At 45.0% G+C, this 22,785-nt stretch overlaps 1 protein-coding gene across 2 annotated transcripts in view; it reads right to left on the bottom strand.

Moving 5' to 3' along the window:
* Positions 1-22,785, bottom strand: part of PHF3 (PHD finger protein 3) — a 909,072-nt gene that overhangs the window by 445,375 nt on the left and 440,912 nt on the right. For both annotated transcript variants that reach the window (XM_069606191.1, XM_069606192.1), the window contains one exon: positions 1,902-2,109. In XM_069606191.1, coding sequence (XP_069462292.1) covers positions 1,902-2,109 — 208 coding nt within the window. The remainder of the gene's footprint in view (positions 1-1,901; positions 2,110-22,785) is intronic.

Raw genomic sequence — 22,785 nt, 5'->3', positions numbered from 1 at the left:
TATCCCTTATATAAAAGCAAAAGTAGACCAAGGAGTCATAATACAATGGGCAAGTCCAAATAATACAACAATTCTTCCAGTGGCCAAACCAGATGGTACTTATCGTTTGATTTTGGACTATAGTACATACACTAAAACAGTTACAAAATCTGCACACTTCTGGATTAACACGCACTGGTGTAAATTTAACAGTGCTGGATTTGAGTAATGGGTTCTTTATGCAACCTTTAGACCCAGAGAGTTTCAAATACCCCTCATTCACCTTCAAAGAGAAGAACTGCTGTTTAAAAAGAAAAACAGTCCAGGAACATTCTAAAGTAGAAAACAGAGCCTTACTAGAAGGCATTCCGAATTGTTGTTGGTACATAGATGACATCTACTGTAGAGATGAGGATTTTAACACAAAATCTACAAACAGTGGATTTAATCAAATAAATTGGCATCAAGAGGGTATGCACTCAATGTAAATAAATTGAAAATTGTACAAAGGGGTTAAATTTTTGGGCTTATCAGATGAAAGGGGGCAGCTCTTCAATTTCTAGAAAAATCCATGCACGCTCCTACAGTGTCAAGCATTACTGGGTTTGCTAAATTACAGACGTACTTACACGCCTCTATGCATCATTGGTAAAACCACTTCTACATGATATAATATGGCATTTATAAAGCGCCTATACACAAATGTTTCATTAGTGAAACTGAAATTTGTGTCCATTGAATTGGAAAGCCAAACACATTTTGCACCACATTTACCGTCAAATGACCCAAAGCACTTCCCTTCAAGACAGGAACACAGACTTGGAAGTAACATTACTTCCAGGTCAGAATGTTTTTTGCATACAGTTTGCAACTATGGCAAGACCAAAGCAAGAGCATATTGTTCACATCTTTGGACAATACCAGAACAAAAGTTCACTCTACAAGAGAACAACTTCACAGCAGTACAGGTTATAGTACAAAAAGAAAGGGTTCTAGCAGCCAATAAAACTATGAGCCCGAGTATACAACCTTTTACAGGCCTGGCATCGGCTTCCTTACGGTCTCTAGGCAAACATGTATTGCACACACTATTTTTATAGACCAACAGAAAAGTAGAGGTTTTCCATTAGGCTACAACATTTGTCATTTGCATAAGACCAAACCCTGGTGCGTTCCTCGAGATCGACTTATCAAAGACTTTGAATGCGGTCACTCCATAAATTAACCGATCGAGTGAAAAATATGCGAAGGGCAATGATAAGAATGAGCAATGTGGGTAGCATGGACATGTCATTCATGGATCGCACTAGTGCCCACCACCTTTCTTGCATTAGTAAAAAAGTGTTTATACTCTGAACAACCGCTAAATGGCAGATTAAGCACATCATGTGAAGCTAGGCATGACACAGGAACATGAAACTGATTCACAAACTGTTATAAAGGCAACCCAAGGGTTTTCCTGAGGGAAAATCAATCTCCTTCCACATCCATTACAAATATTCAAAATCTTTTATTAATGCACCTTCAATTGTTAGCGAAGGAGAGCATTTGCTGCACAAAGACAAAATGAGTGGCTCAGCTAATAAATATAAGGTACTTTATGGAAACAATGTCAAGTCCAGCTCCAATGTCAGAGAATATGCTAATATCATGTAAATAGAAGAAAGATTCTACATGGGAGCATTCATTTATATCAGAGAGAGTTCGAATATACTATTACGAAAATGTCAACTTTTAATGTAATGCTTCAATCTGAAGAGCTGTTTAATTTGTTAATCAAAGCTCATTGCAAGGTACAATATCAATTCAGCACAGTGATGCAAACTGCATAACAGACTAGTTATTGGAAAACATGATCGTTCTATAGTACATATTGTGAATTTGTGCACAGTCAGGCATTATCACATGAAGGTTTGCGTTACCTTACAGGAGAAGATACGTCTGCTTTCGGAGATTCTGGTTTAGCTGCTTCCACAATGTCTGAAGCTATAATACTGGATGCTGTAGAGAGCGCACTTGCAATATCCTCCTCCATATGCTCTGCTTCGTTATCTGAATGTTTACGTGCTACTCCAACGGCTACTTTTACTGGTTTTGGAGACAGGTCATCTGAAGGAGGCGCCATGCGACCTTAGGAAATAAATGAAATGCTTGTCAATATCTTCTACACATATACAGATAGCTTGTGACACATAACTAGTGCTCTACTGGTTTTAAACACCATCCCAGCCCACACTACTATAAAAGCAGCAGTGATACCAGTCCTAAAGGTGAAATGGGTACAACTAGACAGTATATCTCCTTTAGTCTTTGGGATAGAGCAGGCCAAGGCATAGGTTTTACTCTTCAGGAGCTGTGAGAGCAGGTACAGAAGAAACACAAACAGCAATATGTGGTACCAAAATAAAAGAAAGTCCAAACTAGGTGTTAAACAAAAATGCACATAAATGATCAAATACTATTGGCCCAGCCCTGCAAGGGAAAACAGAGAAAGCAGACTTTAAAATAAAGGGGCACTCGGGTTTGTAGACAGGGGTGCTCAGGAAAATATTTTTGCAGTGAAATGTCAAAGTTATTGAATATGTCTTTAAAAAACAGAGAAGGGGGTTTAAAAGTCACTAGGGTCCTTTAAAACAGACCAGGTTGGAGAGGGCCTCTTGGAATAAATATCTTTAGTTTCTTGTCTCAGTGTCAACAGCGTCGACCCAGGCTTCTATGCACTTTCCTGCAGTCGGGCCCATGTTGTTTTGAGCCACAGACGGGGAATCTCCTGGATCAAGTTGGCGTTGGAAAGGGGAGTCGATGGCTTCCAGCAGGTCAAGTTGGCTTTCAAGTCAGGTCAAAACTGTTTCTGCTGGACTGAGTAGGCGATCGAGATACAGCAAGTCAGCGGCTGCCACAGAGTTCAGCCCGCATTTGAGTTGAGATGGGGCAATGCGCTCTATGGGGTAGAGTCGACTCGAAGGGCAGGTAAGAGGTTCGAAGTACTGCGAGTGCCAAAGGCAGCACTATAGGACTGGTAGCGGCTCAAAAAGGTTTCCAGGCAGAAGACAGGCTTTGATCTGCTTTCTGGGATTTGCAGTAGCTGGGAGACCCCATCTAGGGTCTCATGGCAAGGTGAATCCTTTCTTCTGTCCTTCCCAGCTAGGAACGTTTGTAGAGAGCACTTGCAGGTTTCGGTCACCCTCAGTACAGGAGTCCTGGGTACGAGTGTCTCATTTGCAACAATCCATGGTCCAGGAAGGTAGTCCTCCTTAAAAGGCCCTTTAGTTTGTTAGGAAGTAGAGCTTGCCTCTTCCTTGGAGCTCTCTGAATTCACCTCTATGGCATAGGATTTTAAGAAGATGTATCCCCAATTGAGGTCAAGATTTCATAATTTCTTTTATTGTTCTGGTGTATATATTTGATCATATAACTAGTCATATAGTTATCGAAGCAGAGCCCATTTTACTGGGAAGGTCTAGAAACAGTAAGACTAAGGTCTTCAAAAGTTAACGAAATCAGCACAGAATCGGAGTGGGGAAAACAGGCAAGTGACCTCACTTCACACATCACTGGGCCTGGTAAGTCATCATGACCCACTTCCTCCTTTCCTCTCCACACCCCATGTGTATTGTCTTTCAATAAGGCTGTTTTGTAGACATGTATCAAATGGGGAAAAAAGGACATACAACAAAAACACTGTTTGTTGTCAAATCGGAAATAAAGGTGATAGCCTGAAGTTTTTTCTTCACAACATTGTTCATCTTGAGGGAGGGTATGGATTTGGGTGGCTAGTTGGGGCCCTTTGTACTTTTAGAATAAAAATACCCCTATTGAGGTGGGCCACATTTTGTAATGTTGGTGGTTGCGGGACTTTCATGGTGTAAAACAGTGTGGTCCCGGCTACTCGTAATTGAGAGGGCACTGCTTTAGTGCCTTCGGCAGCTAACACAATGCATTTGTCTCTGTGCGCCAGTCCTCAAAACGCTCCTGCAACTCAGTCTACATTTGTACACCACCATGGCTGCTGTAAAGAAAAACTTGGATGGGGGCGAGGAGGGGCTTTGATGGGGCAAGTACAAGGTTGCATTATGAGTTACTCCACCCATGAGTTTTATAATAGGGATGGAAGAATCTGAATAAAAAGTGGGCACCTTTTATTAACTTGTACATAGCATTGGTTTACACTTCACATTCACTATTCTGGTCTATTCATAGATATTAATAGAGTGCATGAGAAGTTTGGGGATATCTGCGAGTTTGGGGATTTCTTTTCATTCGTCCACCTCACCAAACAAATCTTTTTAATGGGCTTTTGTTACTTGCTGAAATGCCCTTCCAGTTGCTTTGTGCCGGTGCCATGGTCTAACTTGACTTTTTGCAAGCTTTCAAATGCCTGTTTTTTGGGGCCAGGAGAAGATCTTTGGGTTGGTAGTTTTTCATACTGAGATGAGTTTTCAATGAAAACCTTTCATTTATAAACAGGTGGGTGCAGCGAATCTGCAATCTGGCCATGGGCACTAGCAAAACGCAGGTTATCTGACTCAACAGACGTAGAAACCACCAGGCGGTTGTTTGTGAATGAGACAGAAATGGGGCTACCGTCTCCAAAACATTGTTTATTCGTACTTCTGTAGGGAAGATTTTGCCTAATGTTGAAGCCCAAAGGAATCCTATGAACTCAAACCTCTGCATTGGAATGAGGGTGCATTTCTTTATATTGACTGACAGACCTAATGAATACATCGGGCCAAGAAGTAGCTGCAGGTGGGAAGAGGCTTGTAACTGGGAACTGTGCTCCGATTAACCAGTTGTCCGAAGAGGGAAACAGGTAAATATCTTTCAGGTGTGGTAATGCCACCACCACTGCCATAAGCTTGATGAAGACCCTTGGGGCTGAACTGAGGCAACAGGCAAGACTTTCTACGGATAGTGGTCATGACCTTTGGAGAACCGCAGGTAACAGCTGTGGGAAAGCCAAACAGGGACATGTAAATATGCATCTTGCAGGTGCACAGCTACCAGCCAGTCCCCCGGCTGAAGGGATGATCGGATAAGGGCAGGCATAACCCTCTTGAACTTTTCATGGGTAAGAAAAGATTGAAGGGGTAAATGTTTAGTACAATCCACAGGCCAGCCTTGCTATTCTTTGGAATGGTAAAGAACCTGGAGTTCCTCCAAAAACAGAACTTTCTCTATTGCCACTATGAGCAACAGCTTGTGCATCTTCTACGAGAGGGAGCCTGAGCCTTTTTGTGGGGTGGGGGGGGGGTGGAATGAGGGGAGGCAGCGATAGTCCTTGTGTACCACCAATAGGGGCCAGCTGTCGTTTGGTATGTTCCATCATTGAGCAAGATTACATGCTTTGTCACCAACCGGTGAGCTGTGGATGTGCACTCTTAAGTCACTTCGACTACTTCGTTTCTGGAGTGGGGAGTGCTGGAAGAAGAATCTCCAGGGTGACTGATGTGCTTGCTTTTTGCATGGGAAACTGAAGACATTAAAGCATCCTAAACTCCAGGCAGTGAATGACTGTCTGAAGGTCTGAAGGTCCGAAGGCCTTGGCTTTGCGGGGGGCTTGGTTAGAGATGCTAAAGACTTCACTGTTTGTGTACTGTTTTTCTTTTGATTCAGCTCCTTGTTTGTATCAGGGCTGAATAGTTCCATCATGTCACGCAGCAGATCCATGATTCACTCCTGCACATCTGGTTGGAATTTGGTGACTGAGCAGCGTTTGCAGTCTAAAAGACACACCTACGGCCAGACCACGAGAGCAGCTGTGTCCAGGTGGTGATAGGAGGCCTCCATAAGGTCCTATACTGCTTGGTGAGCTTTTGCCACACCCAAGTAGAACCCCGCTTGAAAATCAGAAGGACGAAGAAAGTGATCGCCCAGCTCTTTCCAGAACTTAAGATTTTCATCTGACATTATCGCTTCTGTGTTGGCCTGCTTGAAGCTCAGGTTCAAGTTTGAGTTTTGGTAGACTTTTTATCTGAGTTATCCAGGAGGCAGTCCTCATGCCCCATAAGATTCTGAAAAGAAGTAGAGGAAGACAATGCTTGGCTTTTTCAAAATGTAGCAGCCACCACTACACTGGAGCGATCTGGGATGTGGCTCAACACGCACCTTCTTGTGACCGGTTGTACATAAGATGGATTTTGCCAGATTTTAATGCCCCCCCACCACATCAGGTTGAAGGTGTACACAACCTTTCTATCGCTTTCCTAGAGAGGAAAGAGGAAAGGACTGCCTGCTCCAACTATGCACTTTCTGATACAAGCCCATGAACCGTGTGATGGAATGCTTTAATGTACAGGGGAAACTTCCTCAGTGTGTTCCGACTGGCCGTCTTTGTTGTCCATGGGATCGTCATCCAGAGGACAGGGAAGTAGGGGTGGAGGAGGATCCTTTGGAAGCGCACAAGGGGACGGCACAGTGGGTTGAGAACCTGTGTCTCCCGCTGGAGGAGGTGGTGGTGCCTGTGCTGTCACTATCTGTGGTACCGTGGGTTGGTTTTGTGGTACCACTGGTTGAGGAGTGGGGACAAGAACTTCCTTCATGAGGGACTGTTAGGAAAGTTTTCGCGTTTGCTCCTTTCCCTTTTTTTTAAGGGAGGTAAAGCCTTCAGCTTCACTTGCCTTGCCTTGCCTTGCCTTTTGGTCATTGTTATTGGGAAACTATCTAGTCACAAACACTGCCAGGACTGAGAGACTGCGTCTCTTTTGGAATTCCTGTATTTTGTCAATTGCACACAGTACCTTGCAGTGCAGGGTGTGGAGTGAAAAATTATTTTGTTTTCCTGAAATAAAAAAAATACTGATTTAGACAGACTGCTTAGAGCTGTCTTTCGAAATCCAACTGTCATGCCCCGGCTGCACACACGTGAACACATGGGCTGACAGGTGCAGCCAGGACGGGCAGGAGAAGACGAAGTTGCCTTTGTGAGTTAAGTGCTTTCCTAGTTGCCTATGTGTATGTTGTGGGGAAAAGTTTGCAGCGTGGAGGGGAGGGGGGCTAGCGAGAAGGTAAGTGTGTTTGTGGGGAGGAGTGTTTGTTTTTGTTGCGTGGGAAGGAAGGGGCTGGTGGGCGAGTAAGTGTGTGTGTGTGTTAGAAAGGGCTGGTGGGCGAGTAAGTGTGTGTGTGTGTTAGAAAGTGCACGGTTGTCTGTCTGTGAGGGCAGGGGGGGTTGGGTAGGAATTGTTCGAGGATGGGGTGGGGGAGTGAAACGTCCCTTGGTGTTCGTTCTCCGAGTGGTTGCCATGTAAAGAGAGATGGGACTACATGTACTCCCTTCTCCCTTTCCATGGCAGCTATTTTCTTTGTTTTTTTTTCTATCTTTTTAATAGCCAACATGGAAAGGGAGAAGAGTAGTCCCACCTCCCATTTCATGGTGGCCATCTTCTTTGTTTAGTTTATATTTTTACTGTTTTAAATGGCCACCATTGAAAGGGTGAGCAGACTTAATATCCCTTTCCATGGTGGACATCTTTTTTTTTTTCTTTTTTCAGTTGCGAAATGCCGGAGTATCTTGCAACCGAAAAAAGACACTATTTGTACCCCAGGATAAAGTGGATGAAGACTTCCTGCAGATTCATTACATCAGAAATGAAAAGATCCTGCAAATGCCTTTCGCTCATCCAAGTGGTACTGACAGAGAGACGAGCGGCACATCTGTAGACACTTTATGAAAACCCTCCTCTCTAATCCTCTTAAGCATTTCACTCTTCGAATGGAGTGCTGCAGTACTGCAGTTCTTTCAAGACTCTAGTTCTCATTACAGGGTTGCCGGTAAAGCCCGCCCATAAGTGGCGATTTGCCAGCAACGCCGTAACACCAGTTCCATCGCCCGATTTCCTGGTGCCACCGGGATATTATGGCAGATGGCGGAAATGATACATCCCCATTCCCGTGGAGTCCAGTAGGCCTCCACGGGAATGGAGTGAATGAAGCACCTGCTAACGATGCTGGTGCTTTAGTGAAAACACTGCCGTTAGGGGCCTAAACTCCAAGCAGATAAGGCCTATCGAGAGTTCTGTGCCCCTTGTCAACCCAGAAAGGATGCCAGTACGTTGCTACCGGATGTGTTGGGACCAATTACAATACTATCAGAAACAAAATGGACCTAGAAATTCATTAATCCCTGGTCATCAGAATGGAAGCCACCAACAAAATAGCTTTTGTTTGTTAACTCAACATCAAGCATACACAAGTCTGGTGCAGTCAGACTGCCTTTGTATAAATCATTGTGCTCCAACAGAAACACCAATGCGACTTCACCGTTCCAATATCTACAAGCTGTTGCCAAATGTTATGTTATCTTTAGTGGCAACACCATTTATTAAAACAATCTGCAATGTCCCACCCACTTCACTCCTAGAGCGTTGACATTTTCTTCCAAATTGAGAGGTAAATACACAACTTTGACTCTCACACCTTGGACTAATGATTTTTTAGGCAGGTTTGACATCTTTGTTTGCCATCTTACAATTACTTGGAAAGGATGAACAGTTTGCTATACAATCACTTCAAACATGTGCTCTGTATATTTTAAAACACAAACATAACACCAACTATAGACTTCATCCTTCACCAATCATATCAATAAAATAAACACCAGGGATATCTCTAAATTGACTTGGACATTGTCACTTGCTTAGGGAATTTGCAAATCCCTTGCTCAAACCTTATAGGAAACCTGCTTAGCACTAAGAGGAAAAAGCAATTAAAGAAAGTTATGTCCATGCTATGCTAAATATTTGCCTTACTTCCATGAAAGAATGGGTGTTCCCAGAAAACTTTCACTAACAGCTGGCAGTATTTCTGTATCAAATAGCATTGGAGAAAGAACGACATTTAAAAGGTTCTGTTTCTCCTATTGTACGCTATTGCAGATGGAAGCTTCCAATAAACCTTCCCAGACGTTTTCAACCTTTAATTTGATTAACCACCTCATCCAGTTCCATTAAGTCAATACAGAGGAAACCTATACAAAGGCTTATTCACATCAAAATGTACACACCCATGACCTATAGTCTGCGCACAGGTATCTACTGTAAAAAAGCATCACTGCTGCTGCTGTTCTCATGGTTAGACATGTTCAAATGTCCAACTGATGAGGAAAATATAAAATGACAAAAATGACAACTCTAAAAAGACAAAGCCTCCTTTCTGAACCTCTCGGTTGGACCTGTAACTATAGGCCCCGAGGCATTAGCCAACGCGATAATGCTCACCCCGGGATAAACAATTTTCTGCAACACAGATGTGCAATATATTACACACTTAGACTGAAAAGACAGTAATTCCCCAAACCTGTGTGTAAATTTCTTTCCTGGCATGTTTTAATTGTTTATTGAAAAGTAATATGCGTATAAATAATAGTTACAAATATAGTTGTTCGTAAATCTGCAAAAAAACATTTGTAAGAGAGTAAACAATACTTTATCAAAAAGTTGGCTCTAAATAATAAAACAAATGCACTCTGAGGAAACTCTACAAATAAAGCTGTAAATATTTACTGACACTATCTGCTTACCCAAAACATCTACAGATGTTTACATCAACAACCCAGTAAGAATATGCACAGTGTGACTTTCTAAGATATTCTAAATTTGTATAACCAAACATATAAATAATGTTATGTCTAATGCCATGTTTCGTCTATGTACACAATCTTTTTGTTTTTTTAAAGTAGATGGGGGAAAAAACTGCCACTTAAATAAAATAAGTATGACAATGAATGTGCAATTCAGTTAAACTTATCCCAAACCTTAGTTGCACCACCTCCCATAAAATCCCATTTGTGGCATAGAGCACAGATAACCCTCATAATTTAGAAATTAGCAGCATGTAAAACTAAAACATGTGGAGTGGAGACAGCTGCCCAAATGTCGAGGGATCATTAAGTGTTGGTGGGGTCGCACTGGTGAAATCAGCTGCTGGATGTAGTGCCAATTTCCATACACGTAATACATGAGCCCCAAGCATTTTCTTTTGTGGTGCTCACGCAATTTCCAATACACACATAACGCAATCATAATCATAGAGCAAAGGGAGCTCTGGAGGCTAACTACAGTGTGTGGTATTGCAGTAGATGTGTCGATGTACAGCATGGATGGAACTTTGATCATTCCTTTGAGACTAGGAAGAGTAGATGGCATAGCAGGCAGAGAACTGGTCAAACTAGGTGGAATGTTGAAGTTTGGTGCCATCTCACTTTCAGGGTAACTAATAAAACACGCATCCGTTGAGCACCAGTTGGATAGATAAATGCTACCAGCTGGTCATAGAACTAGATTTGGCCTTAAAAGCAGTTGGCTGTTCGATCATGTGCAGTTTCAAAAGTGTTCACTCAATGCGCTGCATCTTCCCCAGCTAAAGAAATCTAGTTGACATTATGAGATTTAGATACACCAACCTAAACTTTACTGTAAACCATGGATATAATGCAGTATTTTACAGTAGCAATACCTTTGTTATGCATCACCTTAAATTATTAGGAATGACATTGCTTGATTGCTTTTAAGTTACAGATACTGGTATTTGCCAAAGAGGATAGACTTAGCTTTATAAAAGTATCAACCAGATTACTTCAGGTTTTCAATTGTTTGAGAATGAAAATCTTGCCTAGCACTCCCACACATCCCTTTGGCACTTAAGAGTGAAGGAGATGATTACTACTGCACCCTCTCTCCGTTAGCCCCTTTGAACATGCAGTGAACAGAAAAGAGAGTAGGGAGAGCCAGAGAGGAATTCAGGGTGAACAGTCCTTTCACTGAACAGGGTAACTTAAATAGCTAACGTTGCTATACAAGAGTCAATTTAATTAGCAAACCAACATAATTGCATAGCAAATTGGTATGCGACATGCCTTGCTCTCTACCATTTCTAGTGACCCTTCAAATAGAGTGTTCCGGTGCTGCAGGTATTTGAAAACTCTGTGTTGATTCTGCACAACCACCACTCACAGATGCAGTAAAGATATAACACCACATATAAGCCAAAAAAGGGTGCAGCCCGGGTAAAATCATTGTTGAGGTATTAACCTGTCCCAATCCTTAGTTACACAACATCCCACAGCTAGAGATTGGTAGCATAGATCACAGATAACTTTCATAACTTGGATATTGTCAGATGGTAGAACTGGAACATGTGGAGTTGACCCTGCGGCCAAAGCCGAGGTTTCATTAACTGTTGGTGGCGTTGCACGTGGTGCCAACTTCCATGCACATAACACATGAGCCCCAAGCATTTTTATTTTGGGGTGCACATACAATTTCCAATATGCAGCATCCACATAATCCCAGGAGACTCGCACCACATGATTTATCATGATTCATGTTCACAATATTTGTGACGGAACATTAGAAGGACCACATCTTACTGTTTTCTTGCACACTGAACATCCTTTGCCTCCCTTTTAAAGCATGGTTTATAATCTGCGCACAGGAATCTACTGTAAAAAAGCATCACTACTGCTGCTGTTCTCCAACCAGACTTTCACATGGATATCTATTTACCATGTTAGTGTTTAGAGGCATTTGTCTACCCTTTCCATAGAGATCGGGATTTATTTCTTTTCCATTTCTGAAATCAGGTTTTGTGTTCTCTCCTCATGAAATGTGGATCCGTTTCCTGTCCTCCCCTCTTTCACCAACTATGCCCTTTTCAAATGTTTCTTATGTTTTGAAAGAGTGTTTTTTGTGTTTTTTCTTATCAAAGGCCTTGGTGTATTATAATGTTTAGCCTTTTACACTGTTTTCATTATTTGTGTTTAACTTGTTTGAGTAAAATATTCCAGTCTGAGAATTGACCTGACTGTGTTCAGTTTTGTCTTGGTATTCCACAACATAAAATATCGTGATTGATGCATGTATCTGATGAACATAACCACTAATTTAATGAAGAATCACTCTAGTTGCAGTGTAGACTATATAACCATTTTTTATTTCAATTGAACCCCACCACTGCTGTCCACAGTGGCCCCCCTGTAGGCGCATACAAAATGACAATGCATTACTTACCGTAAAAGCATTTCTGATGGTTGTATTTGCTTAGATTCACATGCTGTGCATAGGCCCGACATCCAGTGGTCACTGCGGAGTATTGCATTTTGTTTTTCGTAGTCGAAAAGGGGACGTCGACAAGGCGTGTCTGAAACACTATCCCTATAGTGACGTGCCTTGTACCCACAATCCCTCACGCGTCGAGGTCTCTCTGTTTGTATTTTTCTGCCCTGAGGGAGCCTTCTAGACGTGCGTGAGTACAGAAAAGAGAGATATAAAAGGAAGTCTATGTTCCTTCCATCCGAGCGGGGAGGAAGGGTGGGCGCATGTGAATCTAAGCAGATACAACCATCAGGAATGCTTTTACGGTAAGTAATGCATTGTCTTCTGATGTTTGTTAATCTGCTTAGAATCACATGCTGTGCATAGACTAGCGAGCAGTACCAGGAGTTGGCGGTGGGTTATGAGAAGGAACAGTAGAGAAAAGATGTCTTAATACTGCCTGTCCCACCTGGGAGTCAGATCTCGAGTGTGCATCTAGACAGTAGTGTTTTGTAAAGGTGTGCACAGAACTCCAGGTAGCCGCTTTGCTGTAGGACTCAAGGGGAAACATTTGCAATGAATGCTATGGACGCCCCTGTGCCTCGAGTAGAGTGTGCTCTTGGCTTAAAGGGCAGTTCTCTCTTAGCAAGAATATAGCAGAGAGTGATGCATTGAACAATCCATCTAGAAATAGTGGACTTTGAAACTGCATCCCCTTCTCTTCCTGCTGCCACCGAGACGAAGAACTGATTAGTCTTCCTAAGTGGTCTGGTTCTTTCCATGTAGAACATGACCGCTCTGCGCACATCTAGTGTGTGCAGACTTTTTTCTCCCAAGTTGGAAGGATTTTGAAAGAACGTTGGTAGTTCTATAGACTGGTTTACGTGGAATTTCGATATGAATTTCGGAGCAAACCTTGGGTGCGTGTGTAGAACCACTTTATCTCTGAACTGTAACGAAGGGGTCTAGAACAGAAAGAGCCTGTAGTTCACTTACTCTCCTGATGGAGGTGATAGCTATTAGAAAAGCAGTCTTAAGAGTGAGGTGTTTAAGAGATGCTTTGTGCATGGGTTCAAATGGTGAGCCCATGAGTCTGGTAAGTACCACGTTATGGTCCCATCCGGGAGCTGGGTCAGCTATCGGGGGGTGTATTCTCTTTACTCCCTCCATGAAGGCCTTTATAACAGGGATCTTCCACCACGACACTTTGAGTTGGGAAGTGGTGTATGCAGAAAGTGCCGCTAGGTGGACTTTAATGCAATTGAACACTAGACCTGAGTCCAATAAATGGGTCAGTTATAGAACAATATGTGTGGGAGAGCAGTCAATCGGGTTGATGCTCTTTCCTCTGCACCAGATGACAAATCTCTTCCACTTGCTAGAATAGCAGTGGCGAGTGTTAGGTTTTCTTGTTTCCCTGAGGATGTCCATGCATCTCTGCGGGAGCTGTAGATGTCCAAATTCTATGATCTCAGGAGCCAGGCTGCTAAGTTCATGTTCTGGGGGCATGGATGCAGAGTCCTGCCCTTGTCTTGTGACAGCATGTTGTACGGGCAGGGGAGTTTCACTGGGGGAGATAGAGACATCTCCATCAAGTGAGCGAACTATGGCTGTCGGGCCCACACTGGGGCCACCAGTATCATGGTCACTTGTTCCTGGTGCATCTTGTGCATCCCCTTGTTGAGAAGGGGAGTCGGGGGAAACAAATTTCCCTGACCATTGAATCGACAGACCGTTCCCCCTTGGATTGGTTCTGGGGGTACCTGGAGGCGTAACTTTGGCATTGTGAGTTCTCCAGGGTTGCGGACAGGTCTATTTCTGGGAATCCCCATTGCGTGAAGACGTTGAAGACGATGTCTTTGTGCAGTCGCCATTCGTACTCTTCGGGTAGGGGGAAATCTCTGCTGAGTTTGTCTGCCAGCAGATTGAGTTCCCCTGGTACATGTTGTGACAGTAGGAACATGTCTTGTTTGAGAGCCCACTTCCATATATTTTGGGCCAGTTTGGACAGTCCTGGAGAGTGGGTGCCCCCCTGCTTGTTGATGTAGTACATGGCTGTGGTGCTGTCTGTAAGGACCATCACTGTCTTGCCTTGTAGGTGTTCCTGGAAGGCTTTTAGCGCCTTGAACACAGCTAGTAACGCCAGTAGATTATGTGTTTGGATGCTATGTTCGGAGTCCACACTCCGTGAGCAGTCTGATGGGATAGGTGAGCCCCCCATCCTGTGAGGGATGCGTCTGTGGTTAGAGTGGCTTCCGCCGCGGGTGTGGCAAAGGGTTTCCCTCTTACCAGGTTTTCCTTTGTCCACCACCGTAGCGAGAGAAGCAAGGCCTGCGAGACCACCACTAGATCGTCCCATAGTCCGCTGGCCTGACACCACTGGCTGTTGAGCCACTCTTGCATTGGGCGCAGGCGCACGTGAGGTACCAAATAAATACACAACACCATCATTCCTAGCAAGCGCATTGCTTTGCGTACCGTCACCTCTCGACCGGCCACATATTGAGGGATCTGAAACAGCATGTTTTGGACCCTCTCGTTGGAGGAGAAGACGAGGCCGTCCTTTGTTTGAATTAGAGCCCCTAGGAATTGTTTGATCTGGCTGGGGTCTAGGCTGGACTTCTTTTCATTGATGGAGAAGCCCAGCTGGAACAAAAGGTCTACAGTCTTTTGGGTATTGGAGAAGCATGTTTCGTAAGAATCCCCTGTTATGAGCCAGTCGTCGAGGTAAGGGTAAACTGGGATGGACAACCTGCGCAGGTGGGCCGCTGCCACTGCCAGTACCTTCGTGAATACCCTTGGTGCAGATGCTATGCCGAAGGGTAGCACTCTGAACTGGTAGTGTTTGCCCTCTATCATGAACCTGAGGTATTTTCTGTGCGCTGGCAACATTAAAATATGAAAGTATGCATCTTTCATGTCTAGTGTTGTCATGTAATCTCCTTGTGATAGCAGGTTGATCACTTCCTGTAAGGTCACCATACGAAACTTCTGGGGTTTGACAAACTTGTTCGCTGGGCGCAGATCTAATACAGGGCGCATGGTTAGATCCTTTTTGGGTACAAGGATGTACACTGAATAAATACCTTCCGTTACCTGAGATAGAGGCACGACCTCTATGGCTCCTTTTTCCAGCAGTTGTTCTACTTCTTGGAGAAGGATGGCAAGGTGTTCTGGTGTCATGCGTCGTCCCCTCGGGGGTCTGTATGTTGGGGAACCGTTGAATTCGATGCAGTATCCGTGGGCTACGGTGGAAAGTACCCAGCGGTCTGACGTTATTCCCTCCCATGCTGGAAGAAAGGATGTTAGCCGGCCCGACCGGTGTTGCATGGGAGGGGACGCGAATCTTCGCGTCACTTGGTGTTGTTGGGGGCTTGGGAGCCTCTGGGGGTGGACCCCCGACCTCTCCCTTTGCCACGGCGCTGGCCTGTTTGGCTGTACTGCCCACTATTGGTCTGGTAATTGGTGGCAGGGTACTGTTGCTGCTGATTCTGTTGTTGGCGTTGGCCACGAAAAAAGCGTTTGTTGACATAGCCGCGTCTGGTAGTGGGCTTAGAGATCTGGTCAAGAGTTTTGATAGTATCGAACTCTTTTTTAGCCATCTCCAGAGCCTCATCCACCGCTTTCCCAAAGAGGTTCGAGTCTTCAATAGGTTTATTTATTAAAGACGCCCGTGTCTCCGGTTTGAACCCCGAGTTACGCAGCCATACATGGCGTTTTAGGAGTATTCCCTGAACCAGGGAACGTCCCCCTGTCTCTGCAGCATCCAGAGAGTTCTTCACAATGCTCTGGTTGACCTGGGTTCCTTCGCCAATAGTTGATAGCAGGCGTGTCCGTAGCAGTTCCGGCGCTTCTTCGGCGTCTTTGCGCACGCGTCCGCGTAGCTAGCTAGCAAGGAATTGTTGTTCGCAATTCTTGCAGAAAAGGCAGCCGAGGATGTGACTCTCTTTCTAAGGGCATATAATCTCTTGCCCTCCTTGTCAGGTGGTGCCTCGCTGGTGGACAGCGGCACCCCTGCCCTCTTCCTTGTATTGGTTACTACAAGGGAGTCAGGAATAGAATGTCCCCTGATGTACAGCGGGTCTGAGGGCGAAGGAGTGAACGGTTTTTCAATTCTTGGATTAACTCCTCTGATTAGTGCGGGCGTGGATAGCGAAGGGATGATTCTTCTCTTCCCTGAAGCAAGGAGGGGAATGGTCTGGCTGACCGGGGGTTTCTCCTTAATTACTTTTTTTCACAAAGTCTATTTCAGGAGAGATCTCCCCAGTGTCCAGTTCGAAATGTGCTGCTGCTCTGCGCAACAGGGCATTGAATGTGGGCTGATCGTCTATGGGAGACGTGTTCCTAACAGGTGAATTGTCAGGAGGATTTGGGTTCAGGACATCAGTGTCCGAATATACTGATGGGGATTGCCAGGGATGTGAAGGCCCTTCTTCAGGATTTTCTCCGAAGCCTTCTCCTACCATGTCTGGGCTGTCTTCCAGACCTTCCTCCTGGTTCTGTCCCTCTTCATCGTCCACAAATTCATCCTCCTCCTCCAAGTATTGTTCCTCACCAGTGAGGTCATACACATTATGGAAATCTGAGGCTGTGTCCTGCTGGGAGGGATTCAATAGTCTCGGATATTTAGCCCTGGGGTCCTCCTGAGGCCCTTCTCTTGTTCTCTTGGGAGTGGGAGGGTTCTGGGTCTTCATAAACCTCTCCATTCTCTCCATGCAGAGATGGAGCCTTTCCATGGTCTCATGGGGTACCCCTGAGCGGTCTAGCGGGGGAAAATTAGTGTCTTCCGCCTGAGAACGGCTCGACCTCTCCCATAACGTCGAGGAAAGTGTCCCGTCGCCTTCAGGAAAGCCTTCCGGTGTGCTGGGGGTCCCCCCGACTGAAGGGGGTAGTCCCTGTCTTTCTTCGGGCTTTTTCGGCGTGTTTTTCCGACCTTTACGTAGCGCTCGACGTGTCTTTCGGCGTACGCTTCTGGGCGTCGGCTACAACGATCCTCGCAAAGCTCTCTGCGACTCGTTTGTCAGAGGAGGGCTGTGGTTTCGACGTTACGGGTGTCGATCGTTCTACGGCGGCGTGCGCTCTCTGCTGGTGCGCGCCGGCCGATGGTTTGGGGGCGGCGCCCTTATTTGCCGAAAGCCCAGTCGCTGGTCGCGGCTGCGAGAGGGGCTTCGAACCTGAACGGTCCGAGGAGGCCGCCGGTGGAACCTGCGTCTCCTTAGGCGCTGATGCTTTCTTCGTCTTCGACGAAGAAGAGCAGTGGGTTGTGTGCTTATGTGTGGTATCGTGTGCGTCAGTGTCGCTGGGGTGTTCATCCCCATAAGCAGGGCGTGAGCCGAGCCCGTCGGGGCCGGGGACAGACGACGAAGAGCGCGAGCGCTCTTTAGAGGGGTCTACGACTTCCGTAACGGAGGTCGTGTTATCACGTTCCTCGTCACTGTCGGTGGTAGCAGCGGCGGGTGAGGAATCGGCCTTCGACATAGCGTAGGCCGCCCACCTCTTGACCCTACGGTCTTTTAGAGTCTTTGGCTTAAGAAGCCGACAAGCCGTGCAACCCTCCTCCTTGTGATCGAGGGGCAAGCAGCGGTTACACCGTGAATGCTTGTCCTTCCAAGTGAACTTGCCCTTGCAAAGCGGGCAAAACCTAAAGGGTGTCCTCTTCATAGCTGAGGCAGTAAATCGTGATAACGACCCCAAGCGAAAGGAAGGGGAAAAGGAAAGGCATTCTCAGAAAGGAAACAGATGTCCCCCGACCCCACTCTCCCTACTGTATTTGGCCTGCGAGGCCAGGCCACGTGTTCGGCGACGCCAAAGGATCTCCTCTGCTCGTCTCCTCCGTCGAAGATCTTGCTCGGCGGAGAAACAGCTCCACAACTGCATCGAGGGAGGGATCTATGTGTTATATATATTAATAGGAAAGCGACCAAAGGTCGAGGAGATGAAATCTGCAATGTCTCTCGAGGAGCTCTGCGTAAAGGCGACCAGTAGCTGGGCGGAAAAAAACAATCTGAGGGACCTCGACGCGTGAGGGATTGTGGGTACAACGCACGTCACTATAGGGATAGTGTTTCAGACACGCCTTGTCGACGTCCCCTTTTCGACTACGAAAAACAAAATGCAATACTCCGCAGTGACCACTGGATGTCGGACCTATGCACAGCATGTGATTCTAAGCAGATTAACAAACATCAGAAACACTATTACTACTCAAGTCTGAGCCACAGTCCTAATAGCAATAAGCCCAGAGCCAAGGGGGCATTCCTGCGTCAGATAATTCTCCACAATATTTATTAAAGCCCTCACTTTGGTTTGATCTGTAACTATGGGCATGCTAAATATTCACCTTAACTCCATGGAAGAACTAGTATGCCCAGTAAACTGCCATTGACAGCTGCCACTATTTATGTATCAATTAGCAGTAGAGCAACAAGAACATTAACAAAAAATCAGTGTGGTTCCTATTTTAAACTGTTGCACATGGAAACTTCCAAAGAACCATCCTAAAAATGTACAACCTCTAATTTGTCTGCTGAAATTGAATTGCTGAGCAAATACAGCACCTGCATTTATTGGGGCAATTTGTATCAGAAAATACATTCCATTTCAATTTTATATAATAGGAGTTTGCACAACGAATATCATTCATATATTCGTTATGAATGTATAATTTAAAATAAAACCAAACAAACATTTTTCATGAAATTAAACACTAGATTTCACAAAACAAACAAATGAAGACAATGCATTTTCTTTTACAGATAACCGCACAGTCACACTTCAGCAAATCAAATCTTTTTTTTAAAGCACACTTTTTCAAACCACCCCCAACCAGCAAAAAATTATTTTAAAACACACATTTTCAGATCGCCCCAAAAAGCACTTTAACCATAAGTGATTATAAAAGCATTGTAGATAAAATCAAATTTCTACTGCTCTGTGATCATTCTTTTATTTTGAGTGCAGGAAGTAAACTTAATGTTTCTATATCATGCAACTCACTAAAATTCATTTTCTTTCCTAATAAGCAACTTCAAACAATTGTTCCCACCCATGTTCTACATATACTGTGTTAACAAATACAGTAAAAAACAAAAAGAAACACAAAGCCCCATTATCAACATATCAAATAAAACTTTCAACAAAACAATGACAAACAACTGATTAATTCCAATCATATTTTGTCACAGGTTACATGAACTACAAACTACACAGTGCAAGTTCTGCAGTAAAAACGAGAAAAGTGGACAAAAATGGGGTGTTTCATACTTTCCAAAAGCAAAACCAGAAAAAGAAGACTATATTCGAAGAAAACAAATAAAATGGGTGACACATTCACTTGAACCCATCACAAAGAAGTTTTAAGTTACTTATCTGTAACTATTGGTCTGCAGCATGGGTCTGGCATGGATTCACATGCTTGTGAATATTCCTAGTCATGCTGAGAATCCTAGGTAAAAGAAAAATAGTTTCACTTTCACTTAAAAATGGTATTTCTCTTCTAAACCAATCACTGTCCTCTGGGTCATACTGCCCCCATCCAGTGGCAGTCCTCTCCCTAAGCCCCTCCTCTGGCAGCCATCTTCAGATTTGGTAAGCACGTTAAGTGGCAGTATGACCAAGAAGAGCGGCAGAGGGGTCAGAGGGAGGGTTCACATCTCAATCCATGCCAGACCCATTCTGGAGAAGAACAAGTTACTTACCCCTGGTAACGTTCTTTCGACTGGATGTTCCTTCAATGTATTCCAACAGCAACGGTACAGAGACTTTGTTGCCGGCCGCCTGGCTGAAAGCAACACCTCCATTACGTCATACGGGAGGTCCGAATCCTTGTATCTCAACCTTTCAGAAACCATGCGTGAAGGTTGAGAGTCTTAACCTCTGGATGGAGAACCTGACCTTCCTCTCGCGAGAGAAGATCCTCTCTTCGGGGAAGATGCATCGGAGGACAGATGGACATTTCCAGAAGATCCTGGTACCATGATGATCTGGCCCAATCTGGAGCAACGAGGATCATGAGGTACCCGAACTGTCTAAACCTCCTGAGAACTTGAGGAATGACGGGGACTGGAGGAAACGTGTACAGTAGTGGGAATTCCCAATCCACCACAAACCTGTTTCCTAGAGCTCCTCTCTGAGGAAATTCCCTTGAGCAGTACTGCGCGCACTTCCGGTTGGCACCGGTTGCGAACAGATCCACCTGCAGGGTTCTCCAAAGGACTTCCTGAGCTATTTCCCACTCGTGGGAGACTGCACTCTGCCTGCTCAGAGCGTCCGCCGCAGTGTTCTCTTCTCCGGCCAGATGAACTGCCGCTAGGAAGATTCCTTCTTGAATTGATCAGAACCAGAGCTACATCGCCTCTCTGCACATTGGTAGAGACCCTAAACAACCTCTCTTGTGGCGGTAATGCAAGGCTGTGCTGTCTGTCATTATCAGGACATTCTTCCCCCGTACAGACGGCAGGAAAGCCTTCAGTGCTAGCCCGATTGCTCTCAGCTCCAAAAGATTGATGTTAAGTTTGGACTCCGATGGAGACCAACCACCACTGATGGTCAGATCTTTGGCGTGAGCCCCCCACCCTGTGGAGGCCATGAGGCAAAGCAACCTTAAGAATTCGAGGCCGGAAGACTGAGCATTCTGAAATTGGGTTACCATCTGGAGAATGTTCCGAGCCCTCACCTTGGGTGGCGAGCACTTCCCCAAGGACGTGCCTAAGACGGTGTCCAGTCATAATATCGAAAAAATAAAGTCGAATGACAAAAAAGTCGAATCAATAATGTCGAAAAAAAAAAGTCGAATTTGTTTTTTTTATTATTTATATATTTTTTTTGGGTTTGGTAAGTAAAAAAAAGGGGTAAAATAAAAAAAAATAGAAAAAAAGGGGGATTGGGGGGGAACCCCCCCATTTCGAATAAAAAACGTATTAAAAAAAAATTTGACTTTTTTTTTTCGAGATTATTTTTTCGACATTTTGACTTTCGATTTTATTGATTTCGATTTTATGTCTAGGAACCGCCTAAGACAGGTCCAATGTATTGTGGCTGTTGGGAAAGGTGTCATATGGGACTTCCTGAAATTGAGGGAGAAGCCCAGTCTGTAAAGGGATCCAAGGGTTGTTCGGGAGAACGCGTACTGATCAGCCAATCATCCAGGTAGGGGTAGACGTGACTTCCCCCTCTCCCGAGATGTGCTGCTGAAAGGGGCCCCTAGGGGACCCTGACGTCTATGGAAACAAGGCGAATCACCACACACGATAGAGACGCCAGACACGAGGTTGTATTCCCAAAGCTAGGGTTTTATTGCAAAGCAAATGTCTCAGTTGGCCAACTCGGTCTCACGCCCCGCAACGTGTATCTCTAGATCTCGAGGGACGCAAGAGAGCGAATTACGTACATCAGTTACATATATACAAAATGCATATCAAACTATCAGCTATGACATGTTTAACACCCCCCTTTATTGGGTTTCTTTGAACTTGGTGTGATGATGGACATCTCTGACCACTATGACACCTTCAAACATCTATTCTAGTAACAATCTGCAATTTGTGAGTGCGAAGGCATCTTTCGGTTATTGAATAGAACACAGCGCTTCTGTTCTTGGAAGCGAACTACATACGGGGGGGAGTTGCATTCAGGGCCTTGCTATCTTTCAGGTCCTATTCGTGTCCTGGGAGCCGACATGCTCTAGCGGGCTCAGCAAAGGGGGGCCGTAAGAAAAGCATAATTCAAGCCTTTAGCGGTATTATTCTAACATATTCTACCATATAACGAGACTGGCTGGCAGCTGTGAAATGATTAAATGCCTTGCAGCTCTGCTTCAAGGCTACATTTGGGAGGGAGCCGGGCCTTCTTCCTGGCGCTGCCTACTTTTGTGTTTCCGCAAACTCTGGTTATCCTCACGGCCATGCGGCCTTGTCCTTTTCACATACAGACAACAATGTTTCACAGTCGAGCAGTGTAAGCAGAAAATATACTGCGAAGCAATAGGAGCAGACAGCAATGGTTAGAAAACAAAATGGCGATTCTTGTTACATCAAAATGGCCGTTCATTGGCAAACTCGAAAACCTATATTTTGTCATATCGTGCATGAGACGGTTGGCCCATGGCCACCAAAATGCGTTTGCGGTCTCAAATTAGAGGTATCCGTATTTCTAGACTGACACTGCCACTACAACCATCAGTTTGGTGAATACCCTTGGGTGGAGGTCAACCCGAATGGGAGGACTCGAAACTGAAAGTGTGAGCCGCAAACGGCGAACCTCAGGTATTTCCTGAGCTTGAGATGGATCGGCACATGAAAATAAGCATCCTGAAGGTCCAATGACACCAACCAATCCTAAAGTTGGAGGGCTTGAAGGATCTGAGAGAGAGTGACCACCTTGAATGTGTCCTTCCTGAGGAACCTGTTCAAGTATCTCAAGTCCAAGATGGGTCTCAGTCCTCCGCCCTTTTTGGGAATAAAAAAAATAAGGGGAAAACCAGCCCTTGTTCCTCTCTGCTACATGCACTGGTTCTATAGCGCCTTTCTCTAGCGGGGTTAATATTTCCTGCACAAGGAGAGGATCTGGAACCCTCAAAGATTGGACTCCCTGTGGATTATCGTGAGGCTTACGTAGAAAAGGAAGGCAGTACCCGTTGACTATTGTTTCCAGAGCCCACGCATCCGAAGTAATGGCTTGCCATTCTTCCAGATGTTGAGACAGCCTGCCCCCCCACCGGTGAGCTGTGACCGAAGGCCTCAGCAGTTTTGATGTGGCAGTAGCAGAGCCTGATGGCAAA

This window comes from Ambystoma mexicanum, chromosome 4p (assembly GCF_040938575.1).
Source record: "Ambystoma mexicanum isolate Mex_15411 chromosome 4p, UKY_AmexF1_1, whole genome shotgun sequence".
NCBI classification, from domain to species: domain Eukaryota; kingdom Metazoa; phylum Chordata; class Amphibia; order Caudata; family Ambystomatidae; genus Ambystoma; species Ambystoma mexicanum.
This window is presented reverse-complemented; position numbering and strand designations above follow the sequence as displayed.